General features: G+C 44.7%; 2 protein-coding genes across 3 annotated transcripts in view; one reads left to right on the top strand and one right to left on the bottom strand.

The window, feature by feature from the left end:
• The window catches only part of Bfsp1 (beaded filament structural protein 1), a 34858-nt gene extending 27937 nt beyond the window's left edge, over nucleotides 1-6921 (top strand). For both annotated transcript variants that reach the window (XM_028755961.1, XM_028755969.1), the window contains exons 6-8: nucleotides 2454-2674; nucleotides 4220-4305; nucleotides 5818-6921. In XM_028755961.1, coding sequence (XP_028611794.1) covers nucleotides 2454-2674; nucleotides 4220-4305; nucleotides 5818-6791 — 1281 coding nt within the window. In that variant the 3' untranslated portion in view covers nucleotides 6792-6921. The remainder of the gene's footprint in view (nucleotides 1-2453; nucleotides 2675-4219; nucleotides 4306-5817) is intronic.
• An 8270-nt stretch (nucleotides 6922-15191) lies between these two features.
• Pcsk2 (proprotein convertase subtilisin/kexin type 2) overlaps nucleotides 15192-27203 on the bottom strand; it is a 252744-nt gene continuing 240732 nt past the window's right edge. The window contains exon 12 of the mRNA XM_028754882.1: nucleotides 15192-18093. Coding sequence (XP_028610715.1) covers nucleotides 17607-18093 — 487 coding nt within the window. The 3' untranslated portion in view covers nucleotides 15192-17606. The remainder of the gene's footprint in view (nucleotides 18094-27203) is intronic.

Consider the following 27203-nt stretch of genomic DNA (forward strand, 5'->3'; position numbering starts at 1 on the left):
CTCTCTTTCTCTCTCTCTCTCTCTCTCTGTACCTACTGCTCACTGCTCACCTCTATTCTGGGGGAGGATAGGATGAGGAGGCCACAGTTTCAGGAAATGTCTCACACTCTGTCCAGGTGGGTTTGCATCTTGCTGTGGTGTTGATGGGAAAGTCATTTCTCCTGTTAGCCTCAGTCTCCTCTGTATAGTGTATATTCTCTGCCCCAGCCTCCTCTAAGTTAATATTCTATAACCACATAGGACAATGAGATTCATAGAGATGCCTCACCTAACGACTGCTACCCTCTGCCCAGGTTGAGGCTCTGTGGCCCTGAGCTCCTGCCATCCAGGCCAGTGCCTTAGTGTTTCTGCCTGGATGGCCTTGATGCTGTGAAGAGCTCTGTGAGCCATACCTCCACTTGGGCTTCCCTATTGCCTTGTCAGGATCTGCCTGAGGGCCTGTGAGAAGTGCCAGGTCTACTGATGCGGCTGACTTCAATGAGTTGGCTGAAATGTTACATGCTGGGTTCTCCACTGGGAAGGATTTCCCCCACCCCGAAGGAAGTGGCTGTAACAGGAAGCTTATGAAATTTGGGAGCATGTACACATCAGGGACCAGGAACCAGGATCTGAGGCACTGGCTCACTGGCTCTCTCTCCTCCTTCCCTCTCTTGGCACAGGCTTCTTCTTCTTTGTTTATCTTCCTTCTTTGGCTTCATTTCTGTGTCTGAAGACTTCTCTCTCTCAGCTTCTCCATGTACATTTCAAAAGGTCTCTGCTTCAGAATGGCAGCCTCGGGTCCTCACTTTTGTGTCCTCCTGTAGTCTGGAACCTGCCTCCACTCCACTGCTTCTGAGATATCCCTTTCTGAAGTCCCAGGGGAGAAGATAATGCTGGGATCTCCTGAGCTGGGTTCAATGCTGGTTCCAAGCTCGGTACATTGCGGGGTGGAGGAATGCAGCTTTCAAAAGCTTGCTAGCCAGCCATGCTCACCAAAATGGTAAGCTTCTGGTTCAGTGAGAGAGATTGTTTAAGGTAAGAAGGTAAAGAATGATGTAGGAAGACACCTGTTTCACTGATCTGGCCTCAGCACATGTGGGCCCCCACACCCACACACTCAGTACACACCTCACACCTTCTCCCACATCCCCACACCTCCACACACCCCACACACCCCACATACAACACACCCCCCTCCACCCACACATATACACATCACACATGCCATTCATATGCATATCACACATATATGCACACTACTCACTCACACATATGCTGTGCACACATATACATCATGCACACTACGTGTACATATAGACACACGTACATACTCCTCACATACATAGCCATACACAAATCATATCACACATACACATATCACACACATGCATCAATATGCCATACACATATCACATATCCCCACACCACACTCATATATACACACGCATGCCCCCAACATCACACATAATTTACATGCATACAAATTCCTGCAAAACACACACACACACACACACACACACACACACACACACAAGGGTTAAGACCATGTACCTGGTCCCTTATTTTCCTAAATGTCTTTGCAATCTAAGTTCCGAAACACCACTGAGGGAAGAGTCCAGTTGTCACAGCAATGGTTGTCACCAGGATATCCAGTGTGCAACTTTCTTGGATGCAGGAAACATCTTGAAACACACATGCATGGACATGGATGGAGATGTCTGTCTAGCCCTCTGTAGCTTCAAGCGTGATCTGCTGACCAGCACCACCAGCATCCCATGGGAGCTGGTTAGAGAAGGGTGTGCCAACTCCATCCCTGGAGTCAGAAGGCCCACCTTCCCACCCCAGGCAGCTCTAATGCATGGAGCAGTTTGAGAAGTGTTGCTCTCAGTAGATGCAGTAGCTTTGTTGGTTTCACCTTTTTTAAAGGCCCATGCTTGCCAAATCCTTTTCTTCTTGAGATGAGATTTTTAGGGCCTTATTGCACATGGTAAGCTTGTTGCTAAGTTCATATATAGGCCATCACACTCCCAGAAGCTCTTGAAAGTAATATAAAATGACCTGTTTTCCCACCCCATTCTTAAAAACATAATTTAGATTTGTATGTAGTGTGTGTGTGTGTGTGTGTGTGATATGTGCTTGTAGGTATGCACAGAGAAGCCAGCAAAGGATGTCAAGTATCTTTTTCATTCTTGACATTATTCTTTGAGACAGGGTCTCTCACTGTCCTTGAAACTAACCATTTCAAGTAAGCTGGCTAGCTATCAAGGATCTGCCTGTGTCTCATCCTTACCTCCCCCCAACTCCCAGCTTACCGGCCAGTGGGCTTTTGCATGGATGCTGGGGATTTAAACTCAGGTCCTCTTGCTTGCTCAACAAGCGTTCATACTCATTGGACCATCTTGCCAGTCCCCACATTGCTCTTACCTGTTTGGGGGAGGTGTGATGAGTTTCATACTGTTTGTGTTTGCCCACAGACAACGGCCCTGGAACAAGCTATCAAGCATGCTCACGAGTGTTACGATGACGAGATACAGCTTTACAACGAGCAGATCGAAAACCTTCGGAAGGAGATAGAGGAGGCTGAGAGGTCTCTGGAGAGGTCATCCTATGACTGCAGGCAGCTGGCCGTGGCCCAGCAGACCCTGAGGAATGAGCTAGACCGTTATCATCGGATCATTGAGATTGAAGGCAACAGGTGTGGTTGTATATCTGTATGCCTGGCTCTCTGGCCTGTCCACATCCTCATTCTACAAACCTAGCGCTCACTGTGTGCCAGGAACAGTTGGAGGGAGTGGTGATGTGGCCAGCAAGGAAACTCAGACATCCCTGACTTGAAGATGAGTAACTGTGTAGCAGAAGGAGTATGACAGACCACTGGAGGAGATTTGGGCGAGAGCATGGGAGGGAGGGTGGGGATGGTTGAAGGTGTGCCTGATATTTTAAGTTGGATGACCAGAAATGGCCACAATTAGGGGTCTGCTTTGTGCCCCCTGGGAATGGATGGTCTAGCAGGTTTCATGCCTTCGGCATTGTATGCCACTGAGGAGGGTTTAAAGCTGCTGCTGCCGCCCTTGTGAGGATCAGTGCAGGTCTTCTCCATAACAGATCTGTGGTAACCCCCACTTACTGCTGGGAAGTCACTCCCCCACTCTGGGCTCTGCTGAGAGCCATCTATAGATAAGCTTTGGAGAACAGGTCAGGCATCCAGTTGTGGCTCTTCACCATCGTCCTCCCAGTTCTTTGGATTTAGGTTGATTGAGACTAGAAGTCCTCCCTCTCCAAGGCCTCGCAGCAGAGCTCCTTCTGCTCCAGATGTTCTGCCTCGGCCGTGTGTGCGTGGTGCAAACGCTTACCAGGGAAAGCAGGCTTTTCTCCATTCTCTCTGTCAAGAACCATGTTTCCTGGGTAGCTCCATGTCCCACGTATGCTCTGTGACTGCTTTGAGCACACCCATGAAAAGAACTCAAGAACTGCACTTAATTCCCTTTTGACAATTTTTGTGTTAAGGGGAAGGGCAGCCCACAAAATTAATGGCACACTTGTTTGGTTGGCTTGTTAATATCAATTTTGAAATAGATTAAAAAAAAGATAAAAATGTCACTGTATGGACTGAGCAACTCCTGAGCACTCTACTTAGATCCAGTAATTTCTTACATCTCCCTCCGTTTCTTTAAACAGTTTTATGTTTACATACTATATATTATTTGAAATTTTATGTATTATTTATCCTAGGTATTATTTTATATCCTATATTATATGCATTATATTCTATATATTATATTGTATATATGTATATTATATATGATATAATATCCTAAATATATATGTATCCTGTATATTGTATATCCTATAGAGAATATTGTTTGCCCTAAATATCTATCTCAGCCTCAATTTAATTACTTAATTAAAAAACTGGAGGCCCTAGACCCGATGTGATGGAGAACTGCGTTTTAGATTCTGAGTAGTCACTGAGCAGTGTCTGTGGCTTTTTCACAGTTTATGACTTGAGCTCAGAGAAATGAGATTGTCTTGTGTGTCCTTGCCCAGAGTGTAAATGTCTATGTGGTTAACACTTTGTGATGTGTAATTCATGTCCACTTTCATCTAGAGAAAGCTCTCTGTCTGTCTGTCTCTCCATCTTTCATTTTTGCTCAGTATTTAAGACTTGATCTTGTTCCTCACCTCACTTGGTCTGATGACTTAAAGATGGCACCACATTGTTTCTGGTTCTTTCTGTCAGGTTGAGCTCCGTTTTCATTGAGACTCCCATCTCTCTGATCACCCCAAGCCATGGGGCCTCTCTCAGCCTTGGATCCAGTGTGAAAGGTAAGACTCTTCAAGCCTGGCCTGTCTTCCAACCCTGGCTTCGTCCACTTTCTTCTTCTGTCTAGGCAAAAACAAGTGATTTTCTTCCTGCTTGCCATCCATGTTCCCCCGTCTAGAACTTTAGTGTATACGTACGTGTGTGTGCAGTGCACAAGGGTGTGCATGTGTGTGTGTGCATGTGTGTGCAGTACACAAAGGTGTGTGTGTGTATGTGCAGGTGAACATGGGTATGCATGTGTGCAGGTGCACATGGGTGTGCATGTGTGTGTGTGCAGGTGCACATGGGTGTGCATGTCTATTGTTCCTTAGGTGACACTCAATCATTTTGTTTTGCTTTGTTTTGTTTGTTTTTGTGACAGGGTCTCTCTATGTAGCTTTGGTTGACTTGAAATTTGCAAGAAGACCAGGTTGCTTCAAACTCTATGGAGATCTGCTTGCTTCTGCCTTCTGAGTGCTGGGATTAATTGCATGCTCTATTGTTATCTCTGTCTGTCTGTCTGTCTGTCTGTCTGTCTGTCTGTCTGTCTAGACAAAGTCTCTTATTGGCCTGGAACTTGGCAACTAAACTGAGCTGTTTGCCCCACCTCCACATCCTTCTGAATTTCCCCAGAGGGAGGGAAAGGTGCCACTTTATGGTTAACCCTCAGCTGGAATAACACACAGAGACACGTGGTTCTGTACCATAACACCAAGCTGGAACAACTCCAGTCCATCCCCATGCTGTTCACAGCAGTGCACCTGGATCCCCACTACACAGTGGGGACTCACTCCACACTGCCATCTCGCTAACTGTCTCAGAGAAAGTATGTGGCAAGGCTACTGGGCCTATGACAGGTTCAGATGGCTTCAGGCTGGAGTCAGCATCTATCTACAGTGTCCCAACAACCTAATTGTATATCCCTTGATTGTCCTTCTCTTCATCTGGGGCTGAGAGAGGAATTAGTGCTATTAAATTTATAAATGAATATGTATCTACATTTCTCTGTCTCCTAGAAATTGATCATATCGCTGAGCCTCGTTTTTCTTTTACTTTTTCTCCTCTTATGGATCTTGGCAAGTGAATTTGGGTCCTCATGCATGTGCAACAAGCATTTTACAGACTGAGCTGCCTCCCTAGTCCAGAAATTGCTTTTATGTGAGGGAGATTGCCTTCCCTCACTTTTTGGTATGTTCCCTTGAATAGAATATGTAACTGAGCCAAGAAATTTATAAGGAGAAAAGTTCTTGGGAATAGCCCAGGTGTCTCAGTGTGTTATTCTAGCTGAGGGTTAGCTGTGAAGTGACACCTTTTCTTCTCTTTGGGGAAATCCAGAGGGATAGAGTGGCATGCACAGTTTCTCAGCTGGATGAGCTGGGACCTCAACATGGATGACAGATTTGTGGCTCTTTCCCCATTGTTTTTGTCTCAGCCTATTCCTGGGCACTCACCTTCATTACCGTTATATTTTTCAGTGGATGTCATTATTCCTTTTTGTTGATGTTTGGCTTAACTGCCTGTGTGTTTTTCACTAGATCTTACCAGGGCTGTACAGGATATTACAGCAGCTAAACCGAGACAGAAGACCCTCCCCAAGAGCCTTCCGAAAAGAAAGGAGATTATAGCTCAAGATAAAGTGGATGAAACTCTGGAAGATGCACCATTAAAAACTCTTCAAGAGCCAAAGGCAGTAAAGGTGGAACTGAAAGCAGATGGTGACTCTCAGCTGGGAGCAGGGGTTGGACATGAAGGAAGTCCAACACAAGAAGGGGGTCCTGAGGATGTGCCAGATGGGGGCCAGATAAGCAAAGCCTTTGGGAAACTGTGCAAAGTAGTCAAAGAGAGAGTGAGTGGCCACAAAGAGCCCGTCCCAGAGCCACCCACGGACCTCTTCACCAAAGGACGGCATATACTCGTCACAGGGGAGTCTAGTTTTGTTGACCCCGAGTTCTACTCCTCCTCCATCCCAGCTAGAGGTGGGGTAGTGATTTCCATTGAGGAAGACTCTATGCATCATGATGACCATGGAGAACCCTCTCCGGGGCAGCCCATGCCAACTGTGGAGAATGGACAGGGGGTTCCCCAGGGCAGGGAAGGTGATCACTCAAACCATCAGCAGGTTACAGACAAGAATGGGATAGGGACCAAGGAATCAAAAGACCTGGAGGAAAAAGATGATGACAGCAAGAAGGAAGATGAGGGGTCCAGGAGACCCTGTCCTGTGATCATACCTGGTCCTGATGGACCATCTACATCCCATTCACAAACGTCTGGGTCCAATCAGGATGGACCAGAGGGGCCTGGGAGTAAGAGCAGTAGCCTGCTGGCAAAGAGCCCTTCGAAGGCTTTATCTTTTAAGAAGGTAGAGGTGGTGGAATCCATTGAGAAGATTTCAACAGAGAGTATTCAGACATATGAAGAGACTTCGGTAATTGTGGAGACTGTGATTGGGAAGACAAAGGGTAACAAGAAACTGGGAGAGAAGAGCTCCTCAAACACCAGGGCTTGAAGGAAGAACGTGTCTGGGGCCAGTGTAGGAAGAGTGCTTTGAGATGGCTTCCTGTTTGGATTAGATCATAGTCGACCTGTCTGGCATTGCCGATGACCTTCATTAAACTGCTTTATTTTTGCTTGCACCATCTCCCTTGTGTAATTAATAGGGCCTCGGGTCGCCATGCTGAGAACAAGGATGCTCTCTTACTGGTCAGCACACCATCGTCTTTTAGGAAGAGACATGCCCTTCACCATGCTTTGTTATTTATTGTTGGTCTTCGAGACAGGGTATCTCTATGTAGCAGTCTGTCCTTGAACTTTTGATCCTTGAACATCTGACCCGGCCTCATTACTGTGGGGGTTCTAGACACGGTCCACCTTTCTGGAGTTAGCATGGTGCATAGATTCATTAAAACCTCAGATGCAGAAAAACACCTAGTTGATGACAATGAGTCGTTCATTTCAGTCCAAGCACGAGTGTGTGTTCATGAGGGTTTTGTTAGACACGAATTGATGATAAGTTTCTAAGTTTGGAAACCCTCAAAAGCTGGTCCTGGAGGTGGGGGGAATGGAGGATGAGAACATGTGTGTGCATACATGTATGTGCCAGTATTCATGTGTGTGCAGTTTCACATGTGTGTATGCATGTATGTGGAGACCAGAGGACAATGTAGGTGGTGTTCAGGTGCTGTCTACAGGGCTTCTCACTGGATGGGAATTTACCAGTTAGGATAGTCTGACTGTCCAGCAAGTCCCAGTGACTCACCTATCTCTGTTTTCCCAGCATGTCACTGGGCCTGGCTTTCTTTGTAGGCTTTGGGTAACTGAACCAAGGCTTCTGCTTGCACAACTGAGTCATCTCTTCAGTCCCCACCTACCAAGCAAACACTTGAATATAAAAAGGTTTTTTGTGTATGATTTCAGGAAGAACCAGGGAGCAGAAAGGGAGTCGGGAAGCCAAGGCAGACAACGGGAAGTCCATCTCCAGGCAGGGCCAGCAGAGCTGAGTTTCACTGAGCAACTTTGGGAGCCAGAGTATGATAGAGAAGCAAGTGGAGAGGTCACCCATCTACACTACCCACAATGCAGGCATGTACACTAACACAAATGTATGCACACATGCATATATGCACACACATATGTAAGAAGCTAGTGCAGTAGGCTAACAGAAACTCATTGACTATACATTACGTGCCAGAACACTGTAAGGGGAGATTTTTCAGATTTGTTTATTATTTCAAGTAATAGCATAGCTTTGTCACATCTGAGCATGCAAGATTTTTTGTTCACATGCATACACACTCATACACACATATGCACACATATGCCATATATACACATTACATGCATATACTACACATACCTGCACATACATACACACACACACACACACACACACACACACACACACACACACACCACACATAACATGCACATATACTTGCTATGCCAAATTCTATAAAATTGAAAATATATCATCATGGATCTTTATAAAAAGTGTGTGTGTGTGTGTGTGTGTGTCTGGGCATAGAATCCAGGACCTTGTACCTGACTAACTATAACTTCAGCCCACAGAAATGTCAAAACTAGGCCGGGCGGTGGTGGCGCACGCCTTTAATCCCAGCACTTGGGAGGCAGAGGCAGGCGGATTTCTGAGTTCGAGGCCAGCCTGGTCTATAGAGTGAGTTCCAGGACAGCCTAGGTTACATAGAGAAACCCTGTCTTGAAAAACCAAAAAAAAAAAAAGAAATGTCAAAACTACCCTATGTGTCTACTATTCTATTAACAGTCTAGGACTAGGTTTCTTACTAATAACAATTAGAGTTATTTCTTCACATGGATGCTCTGTAATACACAAAGGACACCGAGTGATTGTACCTAAGTTGATTGTTGTGTTGGCCTAAAAAGGACAAAACAAGCACCTAGCAAGGCAGCCACACACTGTGAGAGAAAGCTGACAGGGTCACAGTGCCATTCTGGTGCTACTTTGTCAGGAACAACAGAAGACTAAACACAGTCACCTTTCATCCTGAGGTAGAGCCTTAAACAGTCTTGTTCTGGATTCATTTGAGGCTTTGGTTTCAAGAAAGAAATATGCTTTTGTTGTTCCTTCTAAAAGATGAATGGAGAAGCCAGTCCATTCTGTAGTTTGAAATATTTATAACTTAAAAGCTTAAGAGAGAATGATGGAAGCCGCTGGCTGGACCCTGGGATGCAGGACCATGGGCCCATGTGTCTGTTATATTAGACGTTAACAGCCACCGAAAAGCCTTTCTTTTCCCAACTAAGCCTTTTTATTGTCCAGACTGTGTGCTCAGTGAATATTCTTATACAAAAAGGCAGGGGGTATCATTTTGGGATGAAAGGCCATTTTTATATTATATTTAATCAGCCAGGAAAAGTAGATTGGGAGTCTGTCCTGACAGGCTTTGTAAAGACTGTGGGGGAGAGGGTCAGATGTGACCCTGTTGCTCTGATGTGGGAAAAAGAATACAGAGGCAGACAGAACTGCATGGGAAAATCAGACATGGTGCTGTGATGGAAGTCGAGGCGGCGGGCTTCTGGGCAGTGCTAGGTGGGCTGTCCGTAGGGTAGACTGCTGGGGTGACTGGTGGTATGTACTTGGGATTGAATGGTAAAGAGAAGGCCCTATGGGGATATTACCTGTGATCTGAACGATAAAATGGGGCTTAGAGGGAAGAGCATTGCTGACAGAGAATTTAAAGTGCAAAGGCCCTGGTGCGAGAATTGGCTTGTTTACATAAGGAGATCTTCAGGAGTATAATGGAAGGAGAAGAGGTCAGGGTGGGATGCAGAGACCAGATGAGCCTCATTTCCTGGCAGGCTGCCTCAGCCTGAAAGCAGGGACCATGTGTGCAAAGTGGAGATGGCCTCAGTGGGCACTTTGGCGTATAACTGAGCTCCTGGCCTCACCTACCCTAGGGTCCCTGTGGCCAGCCTCACTTGCTCGTGTGGTTGGGTCTGCTGTCTGGTTTTTTTTTTTTTTTCCTGGAAAGCTTCAGAATTGGTTTAGTTTCTTGGCCCTTCTCAAGATCTCCAAACCTTTTGTTTTCATTTCTTATTAGTAAGAATGGGGACTCAGACACCCCCCCCCCCATAGTGTCCAGTACAGGGTCTTCATCTTCTCTCTTCTCACTCTTTGTTGGAGAGTGAGATATTCCAATATAGCTTCTTCCTCAAAGAGGCTACAAGGCAGTTCCCACCCCAGTCAGGTTCCAAGCATCCCAGGTGACCCCTGTCATCGCTATTTGCACCACATCTCGGTGGTACTGGTTCATGTCTGCACTCAAAGGTCTCAAATCTGGCTGCAAGCATATAGACTCTCTGCCTTAGGGTATCCCTCTGGCAGAAAGTGTTTGATCTACACACTGAGCAAACTGGGAGTTCTGTGGAGTTATGCTTTTGGGGTAGCCCTCAACCAAGGATGGACAGGACCCAGAGCAGAGGACCCCAACCCTCTCTTCCTCTTTTGGGACAACTGAGGCATATGCAACATAATCTCTTGGAGGTTTGCAATGAGTTTGAGCTCAGACACCCAGGAGGAAATCAGCTGCCCTCCATTGACCCCCTTTGTCTTAGTTAAGGTTTACTGCTGTGAACAGACTCCATGACCGAAGCAAGTCTTATAAAGGATGACACTTAACTGGGGCTGGATTACAGGTTCAGAGGTTCAGCTCAGTATCATCAAAGTGGGAACATGACAGCATCCAGGCAGGCATGATACAGGAGCAGCTGAGAGTTCTACATCTTCATCTCAAGGCTGCTAGCAGAATACTGGCTTCCAGGCAGCTAGGATGAGGGTCTTATAACCACACACCTACTCCAACAGGACCACACCTTCTGACAGTGCCACTCCCTTGGCCGAGCATATTCACATCATCACACCCTTCCTTTTCTATTTTACTTCCTTTTCAACATAGATGCTGCTTTTGAACTAAGTCACTTGCTCTTGAACCCTGTTCTTAGGGTTGGCTTCTGGGAAAATCCAGCTTAAGATGTTGATTGACATTGGCTGCCCTTCCTTTCCCAGCCACACTGGCTTTCAGTCAAGATATTCTGCCTTCACTGGCCTTGGGCTGGGTGAGCTGCCCAATCTTGACTCATAAGACACTCTCACTGAAATCAGGCTGAAGGACCTAAGACTGACTGTGTTACAGCCTTCCTCTAACGTAGCATTCTCAACCTGTGGGTCGTGACCCCTTGGGGGATCAAATGACTCTTCCACAGGGGTCATCTAAGACTAGCAGAAAACACAAATATTTACATCATGATTCATAACAGAAGCAAAATTATGCTTATGAAGTAGCAACAAAACTAATGTTATGGTCGAGGGTCATTCAATGGTCGCAGCACTGGGGAGCTTGGGAACCGCTGCTTTAATGGATGTGGTCTTAGGAGGTCACTCCCCGATTCCTGCTCTGTATCCAGGCTCACAGACTCTCTGTGACCTCTGACCTTTGCTAGGAGGCTTCTGGTCAAGTTCTTCAGGCTTTACCTCTGGGAGTTACGCCACATACGTTTTGTTTCATGAGCTAGAGTTGCTTTGTGTTGTGCAACCCCAAAGATCCTAAAACTAACTGTTAGTTATCGAGAGTCGGGGTCAATAGAGAACCAGAGAGGTTTGAATTCTGTTGGCTTTCACCCAAAGTAGATGCTAAACAAGGTCTGGGCCCTGGTGGCTTGCTGGAGCCGCGACGGCAGCCCAGTGTGCTGGCTCAGGAACTCTTGTCTCCTATTCCCAATCCTCTCTTTTCTCCTGGATCACCAGGTTGGGATTCTCCAAAACACCTTTGTTCAGGCCTTGCCAGCTGTGCTCTGTTAGAGGAGAATGGGAAAGAGTTCCCAGGTGCAGGAGGGAGAAAGACCACCCTTTGCTTACTGTGTCTGTCCACACCACCCTGGTAATGCTTCTGCTATTGTCTAAGTGTCCCAGTACCCCCAGATCCACACTCCCAAGGTGACAGCAGCTGAAGGAGCAAGCCTCGTGGATGAGATTAATACTCTTAAACATCACAGTAGGTGAGGTTATGTTAGACGGTGCTGTCTAAAAACCAGGAAGCAGATCTTTGCTGAACCCTCAGATCTGCCATCATCTCCATCCTGGACTCCTTGTCTTCAGAGGTGTGGGTGGGCGGGGAGCAGTTGTTGTTCTCTGGAAGCTCCTGGTCTCTGGTGCTGCACTCTGGTGGCCTGAACAGATGAATCCAGCTTCCTTACCCTGTTCCCTCATAAAACTGTTCTGGTTTCTGTCTCCTGAGTGTTGATGGGATGGGACATGTAATAAGGAAAGGATGTGTCAAGCAGGATGCATGAATGGACCGGCTACCACTTTGGGCAAATTGACTCCATCTTGTTGAGAACCTCTTAAGAGACAGTCTAGAAAATCTTCAAGTTCTTCCAACAGGAGGCAGGGAAGCTGAGCTATTACATCAGCAGTTCCCATCCTTCTCTAGTTGAGGGTGACCCCTGGACACTGACTTTGCTCCTCTGCCTGCTACAGGTAGGCCTGCCATGTTTCTGCAGTTGGTGAATATAGCAAGCAGATAGAGTGTCTGGCTTTTGGTATGGAAACTATACAAGGGTCTTCCTAATGGGCCAAGGAACTACATCGGAAAGGTTGGCAACTCTCTTCCCCAAAGTGCTGGGGAGATGGCTCAGTCAGTGAAGTATTTCCTGCACAATCATAAGAACCCAAGGTCTACCCCTATTTAAAAAAAAATCCAGATGTAGCAGGCCATGCCTGTGACCCTAGATCTGGGGAGACAGACACAGGAGGATCCCTGGGGCTTGCTGAGCAGTCAGTTGAGCTCCAGGTTCAAGTGAGACGTCATGTCTCAAAAAGCAAGGTGGAAAGCAATTGAGGAAGATGTCTGTCATTGACCTCTGGCCTCCCAAGACATGCATGTACCGATGAAGATGAACACACACAGACACACTAAATAAATAAGGGACACACAGTGTCTCTTATTATTCAACCCTGCTGTTGTAATCCAGCACAGACAGAACAAAGACAAGCAGGCATGCGCTTCCAACACAACTGTACTTACAAACACAGGCAGTGTCTGGATTTGGTCCATGGCTATAACACTGCCTTTCTGACAGGAATGCACCCATAGGGCCTGCTGCTACCTCAGCTTAGAACATCGGAAGGTGAATAAGAGACTAGAGGAGAACTCCCCCTCCCCTTACTGCTCATTTGCAGTAGAAAGAGCTTTTCTTCTGGATCTAGGTGTGTGTATACCTGAAGATGCGTTAATATTCTTGGGAAGCTGAAGGAGAAACCAGAAGGCTGTGGGTGGATATGGGGTGGTGCTTCTGGCAGCTGATGGATTCAGTGCATCTAGGCCTGGTTCACCCAATGTACTGGTCCCTGTTCTCGAGATACTCCCATTTTTCAGACACTGGGGTTCTCCTGTGTGCTAGTTACTCTCTGCCAGTTTCTGCCAGCCTGTCTCTCCATGCATTTAAATCCCTGTAGGCTGAATGCCATTTCTATCACATTCTCTATCAACTCGCTCTCTTTAGGGGCAGAGAACTGCTTTACTGGGTACAACCGAATTATCTGCACTGGCTCATAAAACATATGCTGGTGTTCTTTATCTCATGCCCGTATCCACTCTTTCTAATCTTTGTGGTTTTATTTTTATTTTTTAGACATGTTAGATTCTTGGATCTATAAACACTCTGGATACAAAGTCAACAGATCTAGTTTAGTGTTTGTTGTTCTATCTTAATAATTAAAGTACACAGTTATATAGTTTTACGCTGTGTGTTTTCCATACAATCACTTGAATTAATGAATGCATCCACTGTATGGAAAACCATCATTAATTTATAAAGACCTGTGTAATGAAGGCACAGAGTAATAACTCTATAAGAGTTTAAAAAAATGGGGCTGGAGAGATGGTGCAGCTGTAAAGAGCACTTGTTGCTCTTTCAGAGGACCCAGGTTCAATTCCCAGCGTCCATATGGCAGCTTACAATGATCTGTAACTCCAGTTCCAAGGGATTCAACAGACACATAGGTAGAATGTGCATAAAGAAAAACAAATTAAAAAAGTCAACAAAGAGAAAACACTACACATGCGTGCACGCATGCACACACACACACACACACACACACACACCCCTCTTAATTTTTAGTGTATCAACTTACTGATTTATAATGTTTCAATGTCATAAGACCAAGCTTCAGGCCTTATATCTTTCCATATATGGTTTTAGTCATAGATTCACTTGAAGTTTTAATAATTGAGTGTAATAAAAATAGGACCAGAGAACATTATAAATGGTTTACAATGAATTACTTTAAAACAATGTCTAGAATAACATAGGGTCACATGGGGGTGAGGTACAATTAGTTTGCAGTAATACACAGTGCCATCCGAGAGGAGAGGTTACTGTGTAAAGCAGAATTAAAAACTTGTTTTACAGGAATATCAGGCACCGTGATAGGGGTCTAGTGCCCACTGAGTATTCCCCAGTTGTCTTACATTTCCCAGTTGTATGGTGTTCATGGAGGTTCATTGACAAGAACTGGTTGGTGCTGAGGGCAGAGTGTATGCACATCTCCTGAACAGAGGGGGAAGATGAGAAGATACCTGGTGATGTCAGCAACCCTATGTTCAGACCACTAAGCACAAAACTGAAATGGCCTACATCCCTGCTCAGTGCTTGGAGATCTGCAGCTTTGGAGAGTTACCCAATCCCGCATTTGAACTTGTGGGAATGACAAATAAACCTTTGCATTAAGCCACTGAGATCCTGAGTCTATTATAGGATAAATTAATCTAGCTTAGTGTGTTCTAGAATCATGTTTCTAAAAGATATCTTTTATTTTTTGAAACAGGATCTCTCAAAGATAGCTATGGCTGTCTTTGAACTCACTATGTAGACCAGGCTGGTCTTAATCTCACCGAGATCTGCCTGTCTCTCTGCCTTGCAAATGTTGGGATTAAAGGCGAGTGCCATCATACTTGGTCTAAAAGGTTTTTCTTTTTGATCATTGCCCACAGTAAGACATACACTTTACATCATGTGCCAGTATACATGTTAAGGTGGGAAGAAAGACAGATGCATGCCTGTACACACACACACACACACACACACACACACACACACACACACTGGGAGCAGGTACAATACTTAATATACATGACTGACCTGCTTTCTCTTGTTACAAGTTCTGGTATTGACTACCTACACTGAATTTACCTCCCACTACCAAAGATGACAAATGAAGTCTCAGAAATGCTGCTGTAGATCATAATTTACACGTGACTTATCTGCTGATTGCACATCTATCATGCATATTTACTAAAGCAGGCTTTTAAGATCTATTTTGGCTCCAACACTGGGTGGAAGTGTTTTTGTATAAGATACAGCACATCCCATATATTTTTCTGGAAGGTATATTTTATTGTTGAGCCTCCTCATTTACAACATATATTTTTAAATGTATTTAAAAATTTTTGTCACAGGGAGTAACAATGTTAACCTGATTGTTAGTCACTTGCTTTTCAGTTTTTAAAATAAATGACTGTCTCTTGCATCAGACTCAGGGGCATCATAAAAAACATCACTAGCTAGACAGTTGGTGTTAATACTGATGCCAAAAATGAAATAGAGACCAAATAGTTATATTTAGCACTATATGTCTTTATATACTACATATTCATATCAAAATTTGCCATTTCTATTAAGAAGCAGATAAGTTACTCTTTAATTTAATAAATTATACCACAAATGTGAAAATATGGACAACTATTTTATATTTCTGCTGCTGATATAAGACGTTTAATGTTTATACAGAGAGCTTCAAAATTACAGAGGTGTCATAATGGGAAGAGATGGACAGACATTTCACCTGAATCTCTACCGGCCTACTCAGCCGGAATCATTTTGATATTTTCTGAATACTCTTTTAGAGATGTATATGGCATCTGTGTCTTCAATACATACAGAATACACACATATTTAGGTATATGTGTGTATGTACATTTATACAAGTATATATACACACATATACACATGTATATAGTCTACATATGTATATATATATTTCTGTGTGCATTTATGCATACGTGCACACAGAATGTCCTTTGGTTTTATTTCCAGACCATTAATGTGAAATGAATTTTCAATGATTACCATTTTTTCTTTAAATCTAAGGTAGTTTAAAAAGACCTTTGCAACAAGTAATAAATTTCTTTTAGAAATCATAAACATTATTACACTCAAAAGCATGATACATGGAAAGTTACAAGGTGTCGAGAAGACAAAATCCATTGTAAAACGGGAGGGGGGGAGAAAAGGAATGAAAAAAAATCTTTCCAGAACGCTCTTTTAACGTTGCCCCCAAGGAACAGAATCTCAGTGCTTCTGAGTTGCTGGCTTCAGCAAAGGAACTCCAGGCTCTGTACATGCTCCAGGGAAGTGGGGTAGGAGGACCGGACACTGGGATTTGAGAGGGAAGCCAATCCTTGGGCGGGGACACCAAATGATAGTGGGTTATTTTAGTAATAACTGGGAATGAAACAGTGTCTTTTAAAGTTGACAGCTGTCACCTTTGGGGTGCTTGCTAGATATTCTCATGGTTGCTAAGGTGACAACATGTGCTTTCCTAAAAGAGGTTGTCTCTTGCTCCCTTCTGGCTTTGAGTACTGAGGTGGCTTGTGTACTGAGGTGGCACGTGCCCCTCTCAATGCAACAAGCTCCTTGCAACCAGAGGTCTTCTGATGTGCTCCCTACATCCACTGGCCTCTTCTCAAACAGTGACCCATTTTCCCCAAAACATCAGTGAAATTACAAGTTGAGGGAGGAAGATATTGCACTCCAGTGATAGTTTTGGGAAATCAAAGCCCTGGTTGCTGTGGGTAAAGCTGTCAAAAACAAATCAAAACAAAAACCAAACCAAACTAAACCAAAAAAACCACTTGCCTCTTGGTTGTGTCATAACAAAGAGTTCTAAAACCACTCAGGGAAAGGGATGCTCCTAAACTGGTAAATTGCTCTTTGCCAGATAGCAGCTGGACCAACCTTGTAGTTTCTCTCTTGGATGGCTGTGTAAAGAGTACCTGAAAACTACAGGTGTGTGGATGAACTCAATGTAAGAGGCCATTTTGGCTGCTCCAGTGGGTTCAATCCCAATACAGAACAGCAACTGGTGACAGAAGAGCCACATGTTTCTATTTTACGTCATCCTGGCAGAGCAGAAGGAACACGATTTAGGTATTGGGAGTAAATTTTTAATGCTCATGCCTTTAAAAATTCCTCACCCTGTCTAGTATTTGGGCTTTAGGGCTCCCTGGGGACAACATCTTTCTCATCATGCATCTCAGTTTATATCCCTGACTAGTCTTGCTTAATCCAAGCCACCCTCCAACCCCCATGCTAGAGCTGTGGAGTTCACTTTCTATCAGCATCTCAGCTGAGGCCACAAATATTCTTGAGTCACCTCGTGTGGCTTTTTAGATGCATTCTCTTCTCTTCTCAGATATGAACAAAAGCGAGGGCAGAGCTGTCCTGGTTTCATGTGCAGTATAATCACCCATTTACAGGACAGAAATAAAGGTCGAGTCACACATGGGACATAGATGTTGGTAGGAACGCTATATTTGGGCTACAGAATAAAAACGGTTGCTTCCATTGTACTGAAAATAATCATTGACAGCGAGCAAAGCTTCAGACCAGGCTGGGATTGCTTGTGTGGGGGTAACAGGAATTTCTGGGTGGCTGGTGGCTGCCAGAACTGTGGAGCAAGGAGAGGCAGAGACAGGGAGGAAAGGGAGGTGAAGGCGGAAGCATGGCCCTAGTTCTTTCTCAGGATACTTTTCAGACTTCTCTCCACGGCTTCATCTAGCTCTTCCTCCAGCTCTTGCTTCTTGGACATGGCCAGCTTAGACTGGTAATCCCTCACCACCTGATCGATGTATGGGGCACTCTGTGTGCCATGTAGCATCAGGGTCCATTCCTTCAGCAACCCCTTCTGTGGTGCACTGCCCACAAACCCCAGCTCCAGGGTCCAGGTCCCTCGGGCATCCTCCCCCCAGGTATGGGTGGTCATGAAAGGCCACTTGTCAAAGCCCACCTTGGAGTCGTCGTCTCTTGGACGCCGGCTCAGCAAAATGGACTTGGTGCCCATTGGGGAGGTCATGTTGATGTTCAGGTCTCCTCTCCTGGTCGCATTGACTGTGATGACAGCTTGGACATGCTCCAGGTAGCGGACGAAGTTTTCTTTCCCCTCACATGCGTTTGTTTCCAGGGTCAGTACCAACTTGCCAGTGGGTGGTATTTTCCTGAGGACAGAGAGAGGAGGAGATTTGGTAAGAGAGTATTTGGTATACATGCCATGAGAAGAGGTTTCAAAACACTATTTTGTAGCAGGAAGAGAAAGTGCTTTGGGATTAGCTATTGAGACTGACCTGGGTTTTGGCTTTCACATCAACTGTGTGAATCTGAGAGTGAGCATTCCTTGTAAAGGGGATGTAGCCACTGTTGGTGTCTTTCCCACATCTCCCAAGCCTGCTCCGTGTCACCTGTAACTACAGCTCTTCCGTAGCCTGACTACTTCAGCTCTCTCCCAGCTCCGTCCCCTGCCAACATCATGGGAATCTGCCCAGTCTGTGTAGGACAACTGAAGGTGTCAGGGATTGAATGCCTCAGGAGAATCCTGCATCCGTGGCTGACAGGATGGGGTCCGTAAGAGTTCTCTGGCATCTCTGTTCTCAGTGACGTGACTCATTGTCCCAGATTAGTAAGGTCAGGTCTTAGGGCTAGCTTTAGGAGCAACTCGGATGGAGAAATGGTCTCATAATGATGTATTGTTCTTTTTTAAAAAAGAACATTTTCAATTTATTCTTTGATAATGTCATAAATTATGTGCATCTTGATCATATCCTCACCCCATTTCCTGTCCCACTCCCCTGGTGCCACCAACTTGGCCCCCTTTTCGCTTTCATGCATTTTTTCTTAAAAAAACCCAACCTACTAAGTTCAACTAGTGCTGCCTACACATTCATGGGTCTGGGTTCGTCCACCAAGGCCTGGGTAACCTATCAGTGGCCACACCCTGAAGAAAAATGACTTTTTTTCCCCCTGAGAGCAGCTATCAATTGCTGGGAACTCCTCAGCTAGGGGTGGAGGCCCATGGGCCCCTCTCTTATCTTTGTTGTTAAGGGCTCTGTCTAGTGTAGACTGGGTAGGTGACCACAGCTGTTGTGATTTAATGACCCCCCCCCATGACCACGTCAAGGCTGGAAAACAACATATCACACCACTCTTCCTTATCTTCTGGTTCTTACATTCTTTCTGTCCCCTCTTCCACAATGTTTTCTGATCAAGTCTTGGGGACAGTATAATGTCTCATTTAGGACCGAGCACTCAATAGTCATTTATTTTTAGTACTTTGTCCAGTTATAAGCCTTTGCATGGACAGCTAGCTGCCCACTGCAAGAAGAAGTTTCCACAGTGCCTTTCTTTTAAAGCACCTTGGATGGGAGCTACTGCTGATTTAATGGTTCCCACAGACTGAATCCTCCTTATTGCAAATGCCGGGGACTAGAAGTCCTTTAGATTTGGAATGTCGGAATATGTGCTTATGTACAATGAGATATTTTCGAGATGGAAGCTGAGTCAAAACAGAGAACTCATGTATGTTTCATATCCTTATATGCTATGCTAAAGGTAATCATAAATAATATTTTATTCATACAGTGATGATTTTTTACCAGAAGCTTTCACATGAGATTCAGTGTGAAAGTTTCCACTTATGGTACCATTTTGAATCTTGGAGCATGTTTGATTTTTAGCTTGGGGATGCTCAACTGTTCTACCACTAGCAATACTGAAGTTGGTTTAATTCATTCAAATGAAAAATTGATTGACTTCAGGATGTGTTTGGCCAGAGTTGGGGACCTGGGAGGCCAGCCCAGGCATTCTCTATGCTATCTATGCTTACAGCATATCTCCTTCCGGGAGACTGCATAAGGACAGCAAGGCACGATGGGAGGACTGCAGAGTCTTCAAACACACTTATTGGGATTAGACTTTACACTTACAGGTCATAAGAGACAGGAAAACTAAGTGTTTGACCTGTGTCTGTGTAGATGGATCTGTGAGGTTAATGACTGTGTAAAAGCACCAGCCACAGCGTCTGGCTCATAGTACATGTTAGGGCTCTTCTCTGACTCCTTGTCTACCAAGTATCCTCGTTCTATATGACTTTACCTTTAAAACTCCAAACAGTACACACTTAACTTGTTTTTATGAAATGATAGCAATTTTAAAAATGTATCTTGTAGAATACATCTATAAAAAGATCTCATCACACACAACCGACTTGGTGCCACGCCTGATTCTGTATTATCCTTGCAACCAAGATCAAAAGGCAGAGAGGGTTTCCAGAAGTACACATCATGTTTGATTAATTAAGGCATACTCTCGTGAACAACTTGAAAACTATGATGGTTAATACCGATTGTCAGCTTGACAGGATCTAGAATCTCCTAGGAGACAAGCCTCTAGGCGCATCTGTAAGGGATTATTTAGACTCAGGTTAGACCATGACAGTGAGGGTGTATACTGGTCGGGTTAATTGCTGTAGCTGGGGCCATTCTCTGGATGTGGACTGTATCATTATAAGATGAACATGGCATTGACCATTCTCTGCTCCCTGACCATGGATGGGATTTGACCAGTTGCCTCAAGTTGCTGCTATTGTAACTTCCCTGCCAGGATGGACTATAACCTTGAACTATGAGCCAAATAAGTTGCTTTGGGTAGGGTATTTTATCACACTAGCTATAAAAGTAATCCAGAAAATAGGTATTCCCATGGAGTGAGGTGGCATCAGTGCTTGATGACCCATGAAGCAGCCACTGGTTACAGAGAGCCAGGGACGGTAAGGAAGTGGCGTTTTAGTCCAAGGCTCTTCAGAATTTGTTGCCGAGCAGTCATGAAGCCAGCCTTGGAAGTCAGGTTATATACATGTATGCATACAAAGCATATTTATAAACAGCTGGGTTGGTACTGGTCTACAGAACCTCCTACTGTGGTGGAAGTGTTCTGTACCTGTGCAAGCTAGTACAGTAGGCACTGGCTGCCTATGGCAATGAAACACTTAAAATGTAGTGAGCATGAATGAAGAGCTGAATGTTTACTCTAGAATTTTAATTTAATTAACTCTTTATTCATTGATTTGATAGCTACTTCCAGATGGAAAGCACAAGTGGAAACTGCTTTTGTTGGATTTGAACCTAATAAGTGATATGTGGGAGGGGTCCTAGGCTTCTGCTTTCATGATTGCCAGTTTCTTCCTGGCTCACAGGTTCTGGGAATACGTAGATTTAGCAATGCAGGATTTCCAGCCACCCTTTGGAGGTCTCTAGAATGGATAGCACCTTAAGGTATGAGAACAGTTTGCCACGGGGTTTCTGTGAAGACAGGAGCAGGTCTATAAGGATGTCAGAAGATGGTATCTAAAGGGTTTGCAAAGAATGAAGTCAGGAAGATGCCTGACATAGTCTGAACAGTCTATCCTCTTCCTGTAGTCTTGGCTCACTTGGAAAGTTTAATCAGGAAACTCACAAGCCAACAACCAGGATGGTCACTGTAATAATGGCCTTCCATGCCATGGAACTTACTCATTATCTGCTGAACACAAGTCATTATTGGTTGGATGTAGAGGTGCACAGCTGTAATCCCAGCACACAGGAAGCTAGCAGGAGGATCATGAGTTTCAGGCTAGCCTGGGCTACATAACAAGTTCAAGTTGATGCTGGGCTACATATAAAGGCCTTGTCACAAAACAAAACAAAACAAAACAAAACAAAACAAAACAAAACAAAACAAAACACCACCACTAATAAAACAGTCTATTATCTTAATGATTCAATCCACCCAGGAAACAGGCCTCTGGGCACAGGGAAGTTGTTTTTCTGGTTTCAATTAGATTCCAAGGTACTTAGGACTGGAGCCACTCAAGGACATTCTCTTTTTAAATGAGTTTGTAAAAATTTAGGTAGAAAAGTGACATTACTTCCTTTTGAGAAAATAGGATGTATTTCTTTGCTTGTCTAAGAATTAGAGGTAGGATAGCCAGCTTAGCTCAGTGTACGTCTACAGCACAACACACACTGGAGTCTCTGTGACTTAATGAGTCCTTCAAGTGAGAGAGCCACTCTAGGACTGAGGTGCGCTTTTATGATAGAAGAAGAGGAATATGCATCGGATCAAACCTAAGATACAGGCACACCATAGCTGAAGTAGATGGTGACAGTGCCTGGTCCAGAGCCCATCCCTTTTCCAGTTGTGTGAGCTTTAGCTGGTGATTGTTCTCTGCTGCTCCTTTGTCTGGAGCTCTGTCCTTGGGGGTGGGGGGTTGGTAGGAGGCTGAAGATGCCTGGCTGGAAAAAATATACATATGATATAAGCACACGTGCTTCAGGTCAAAGGGGGGCATCTATTCAGTGCCATGGCCCAGAGTCCCAGTACCTCAGGTCACAGGTACACACATCTGGTAGCACATCCTTCTCAGGTCCTTCCTGCTTATTCTGAACTGCTCAAAGCCTTCCATCTGTAAAGCATACACACACACACACACACACACACACACACACACACACACACACACACTCAAGTTGGTTCTCAGGCTCCACTTCAGGTAACGTCCCATCCCGGCAACATCACCACTGTTGCCACTCAGTGTAGAAGAGACTCCTGTCATTCTTGGCTGAAGTGGTCCATTCCACCTTGTAACTTCAATCATTCTAGTTCCTTTTGTTGCTGTAACGTCAGGACTTGGGAGGCAGAAGCAGAAGCATTGCTAGGAGTTCAAGGTCACCAGGACCAAGTGGTAACTTAGTCACTGTTCCAAAAGATGAACTCAGACAAGCAAAAGCCCTTGAGAAGTCCTTGTAGAGAGAACTACAGTGGCACTGCCTTGACATCTAGTGTGCAGAGGCTAGCTGTTCATTGTGCTGTCTGTTCCTCCTAAACCCTGCTCCACCCAACTTAGGACAGACATTAGAGACAGAGACAAAGGGAGAAGTGTCAGAAAGGTGACAAGGGCAGCAGAAACACAGGCCAGTTACTTCCCACTCAGGGTCTTGAGCTGAGGCACTGTGCACTTGTGGGTTTAAGGAGCGATGGAGGGAAGTGGATAAGAACATTGGAAGGTTATTACACATTTTGGAAAGACAAAAGACCGACTGGGGTGGGAACAAATATGTAGATTTTTGTTAGGAATCAACATTTCCTAGAAGCTGTGGAGGTTGGAATGTGTGCAGGGATCAGAAAGCCATGCCGGGGAGTATGGCTTGTCTGGGACCATGGGGAAATTTCTGCTCCTTCAACTCCTGTGATACTCATGATACATAAACTGCTTACTGCACAGGAGCCGGGGTCCCCAAAAGAGGACATGCTTAATCGGATTGCTTTGGAATGTTATGTTCTTTGAAATTAAGCTAAAAGACTGATGTGAATCCCAGAGATGAGCTTGGCAGAGAGAGAACTCCTTGCTGGCGGTGTGGCTTAGTGGTAGAGCACTTGCCCAGGCTGCTTACAGCAGCCCTGGGTTCAACTTCAGTGCTACAAAAAAAGAAAGGACACCACCCTCTTCTCACAGGCAGGAGTTTTGCAAGTGCCATGGCCTCTGGAGAATTAGGATGATACAGCTCCTAACCCATGGCTTGCTAACTCATGGTGCCAACCAATGGCAGATGGGGAAACTCAGGGAGAAGACCACATTTGTACTGACCATGCAGAAGATTCCCCCCCTCGTCACTGTTCCCTAAACAGTGTAGTATAAGGAATAGCTAAATTAACACATTCCTTTATACAAATATATAGAGGTGAGCTGGGGCGTGCAGGAGGGTATGTCACAGGTTATAGGCATGTTGGATACTGTTTTACAGAAGGAACAGCGGTATTCATTGACGTTGCAAGCATCTGTGGTCTGGGGCAGAGTCTCCCCACACACTGGAGGATAAATGTACTTTCTAGGGGTTTCTTATTTATTTCTTCTCATTTGTGTTTTGATTTTGCTACAGTGGTGCCATCTTGTTTTTATATAATGAAAACAGGAAAAAAAAGTTAATTCTAAATGAAAAAACTAGATCTGTGCTTATGTTAGAAAAAGTTAGAATAGAAAGTGGCTGTGGAGTAGATATTTCGAGCAGTCACAGAGTGCTCATACCTAGGCTGTGTTCTGGAATGACTTCAATGCAAACAAACACTCAGCAGGACACTTCAGAGCAGCTGACCTTACAGGAGGACACGCACAAAAGTCCAGTGCTCAAGTCCTATAGAAAAAAACAAAACCCAAAAGATAGGGGCCTCCTATCTTTATCCTGCTGTATTTTGCTTTAAGCAAGCAGTCTTGACTCCTGCCTGGAAGCAGGCGTTTCCTAGTGCACTCCCTGAAATGCCCTTGTGCAATGGTGGCTCCCCAACTGTATTGTGATTATTTCATTAGTCACAGACAGCAGCCGCTCTTTCTCAAGTGTGCAAAATGCCTGTGGTGTTTCATGTGTAGGAACTCCTAGTGGGGTGTCCATTCAGGGTTCCTCTTCCATATATACAGTAGAATCAGGTGCCCAGTGACCCACCCAGGAAGACACTGTGGTGCAGCAGCTGTGCAGGACTGCACAGCTGTTAGAGGGCAAAGCACATTCTTTTTGCGCTCTTTCCTCCAGACCACTTCTGATGTTCATATCAGCTTTAAACACATTTCCCCTCCCTAATTCCCCTGGAACTCAGTTCGAGCACACACTCAGCGAGAGGAGCTGCAGCAACTGTTCCCTTGGGGTTCACAGAAGTGGGAGGAGTGAGTGGCCTGGGCTGTGCTCCCCTCTGTGCAGGGAATGGGGCAGCAGAGTTCATTCTGTTCTTTGCACATGGCTGGTGCAGCTGGTCACAGCCGGTTTTCTCTTCCCTTTGATCCTCCTTGAGCACCCTTCACTGACTCTCTTGATAAAGTTCTTTAGAAAATTGCTTTTCAAATTGACTCCTTCTCTGGAAAGATAAATGCTGTGGAAACCCATATACCTGACAATCACTGGCTCTCAGAGCCCTCTCCACCTTACCCGCTGTTTCTGTGCAGCCCGAATGACATGGAAAGTGGCGGTTTGGAGGCTATTCACCCCTCTATCAGAGCTCCTTGGAAGTGATTTCGGGTCATCGGGGGTCTTATCTGTCAAGTGGCACGGTCAGCCCTATGTTGTCCACTAAGCTTGCCTGTCCAGCCTCTGAGCTCTGGTGCTGCTGCTATGGCCGTCCGTGTACGAGAAATGAGCAGCAGCGCTTCCAGTAACAGGAGCACAAGCGAGGCTCTAGACTGCGACTGGCCAGGCAGGCTCCTAGCCTCACATTCTTGACACTCTGCACAGAGCTGTTGTTATCAAATTGCCGTTTCCCATTCTGTTTGCCCCGGTCAGCAGCTCTCCTGCTGAGGAGGAACTGCCATAGAAACCTCAGTGCTCACATTAGTTGGAATCAGATTGAAGGGAACTGTAATTACTCAGTTGCACTTTTAGCATCTCTAGTGTTCCATAGACACCCACTATTTTTTTTTTTAAAATATTTCTTTATTTATTTTATGTATATGAGTACACTGTTGCTGTCTTCAGACACACCAGAAGAGGGTATCGGATCCCATTACAGATGGTTGTGAACCACTATGTGGTTGCTGGGAATTGAACTCAGGACCTCTGGAAGAGCAGTCGGCACTCTTAACCACTGAGCCATCTCTCTAGCCCTAGACATTCACTATTATTTTGGATGATGTAGATATAAAACATTTCACCACTCATAAAGCTTTGCAGACTCCAAAAATTACAAGAAATTCTTCTAAACTCTACCAAGAGACAACAGCAGTCAATCAAGGCTTCTCTAAGTGACTTCAGGTACCATTAGTTATGCTGAATAAGGTCAAGTCCTAAGTGCTCGAGCCAGACAGTAGTGTTTCAATGCTCTCTGTTCAGTTACACCCAAAGGACACTGGATACGCCATAGTGCAGTGACAGTTATGGATTTGTGGGACCTCTCTGTAGGTAGGTTTTCAAAGTCTTCAGGAGACTTATTAGAAAAAAAATCCCCAGGCTTCACCTCCTTCAGTGCAGACTCACTGGGACACGTAAGACCCTATATAGCTTTCACTCAAATCCAATCTTGGCCACTCAGTAGCTAGGTGACCATTAGTGTGACTTCAACCTTTGCCAGCCTCCTGTCCTGACACATGAAGACACCACTGAGCTTTCAGCAGGACTACCACATAGGCTGGTATAGGACACAAAAACGTAGGACGTCACTTGGTCAATGAGTTAAGGCCAGAATTATATAGTTAAAAGAGCCTGGGTCTTGGCCTTTTGTTTGGTTTGGTGTCCCTTGACCTTGAACGTATTTGTTATACTCTCTGTATCTCGGCTTCCTCATCTGTAAAAAGTAACAGTGATAGAACACACCTCCTAGGCTAGTAATGACTAAGTACAATGTATGCAAAAGCTTTCAGGAACTCTTTAAAGAGTAGCAATTTTTAGCATACATCTATATCTACCTATCTACCTATCTACCTATCTATCTATCTATCTATCTATCTATCATCTATCTATCTATCTATCTATCTATCATCTATCTATCATCTATCTATCTATCATCTATCTATCTATCTATCTATCATCTATCTATCTATCTATCCATCCATCCATCTATCTACTGCTATCTCTCTATCTTTCTCTATATATCTGTAGTGACACAATTTTATGAAAAGATCTCTTAAATTCTAAGAGACTGGAACTTTTTACTGACCTTATAGCCAAGCTAAGAAGACAATCTGAGGTTCCTTAAGTCTAACCTGATACTCTGCTGTACACTTAGCCTTTGTTTAGCTTGTCTTTTAGAGGACAGCTTAACAACCAAGCTTATCTTATTAACCTTGGATTTCCCATATAATCTGCTTTTACAACTTACGCTAATGTACAGCTTTAACCTTAAGTTACGTTCCTGGTCCAGAGAGCAATACATGTGTGTTAAGACAATTATTTGTTGAAAGCAACAAACAGGTCAAAACCAACCTTATACAACAAGTATCTGAAATAAGTGTTAGAAGCAGCATAAGATCTTATTTAATAGAGGCATACTTGCAGTATTGCATGCTTTGGGGTCAGTTGAAGCAAATAACTTAATACCTTGTAAAACTCTTAAAGATTTTTATAAAGTGTCCCTCACTCCAATTCCTTATGTGGTGCTGATTAATAAATACAGACCAAAGCCTTTTGCTAGGGACAGTTAAACGTCAGGGAAACATAGGCACATACATGGCAATAGGAGTAGCCAGAGCCAGAGCCAGCTACAGCTAGCCACAAACAGACACAGACACAGACACAGACACAGACACAGACACAGACACAGA

The sequence above is a fragment of the Grammomys surdaster genome, unplaced genomic scaffold, assembly GCF_004785775.1.
Source record: "Grammomys surdaster isolate TR1022 unplaced genomic scaffold, NIH_TR_1.0 129, whole genome shotgun sequence".
Lineage (NCBI taxonomy): Eukaryota > Metazoa > Chordata > Mammalia > Rodentia > Muridae > Grammomys > Grammomys surdaster.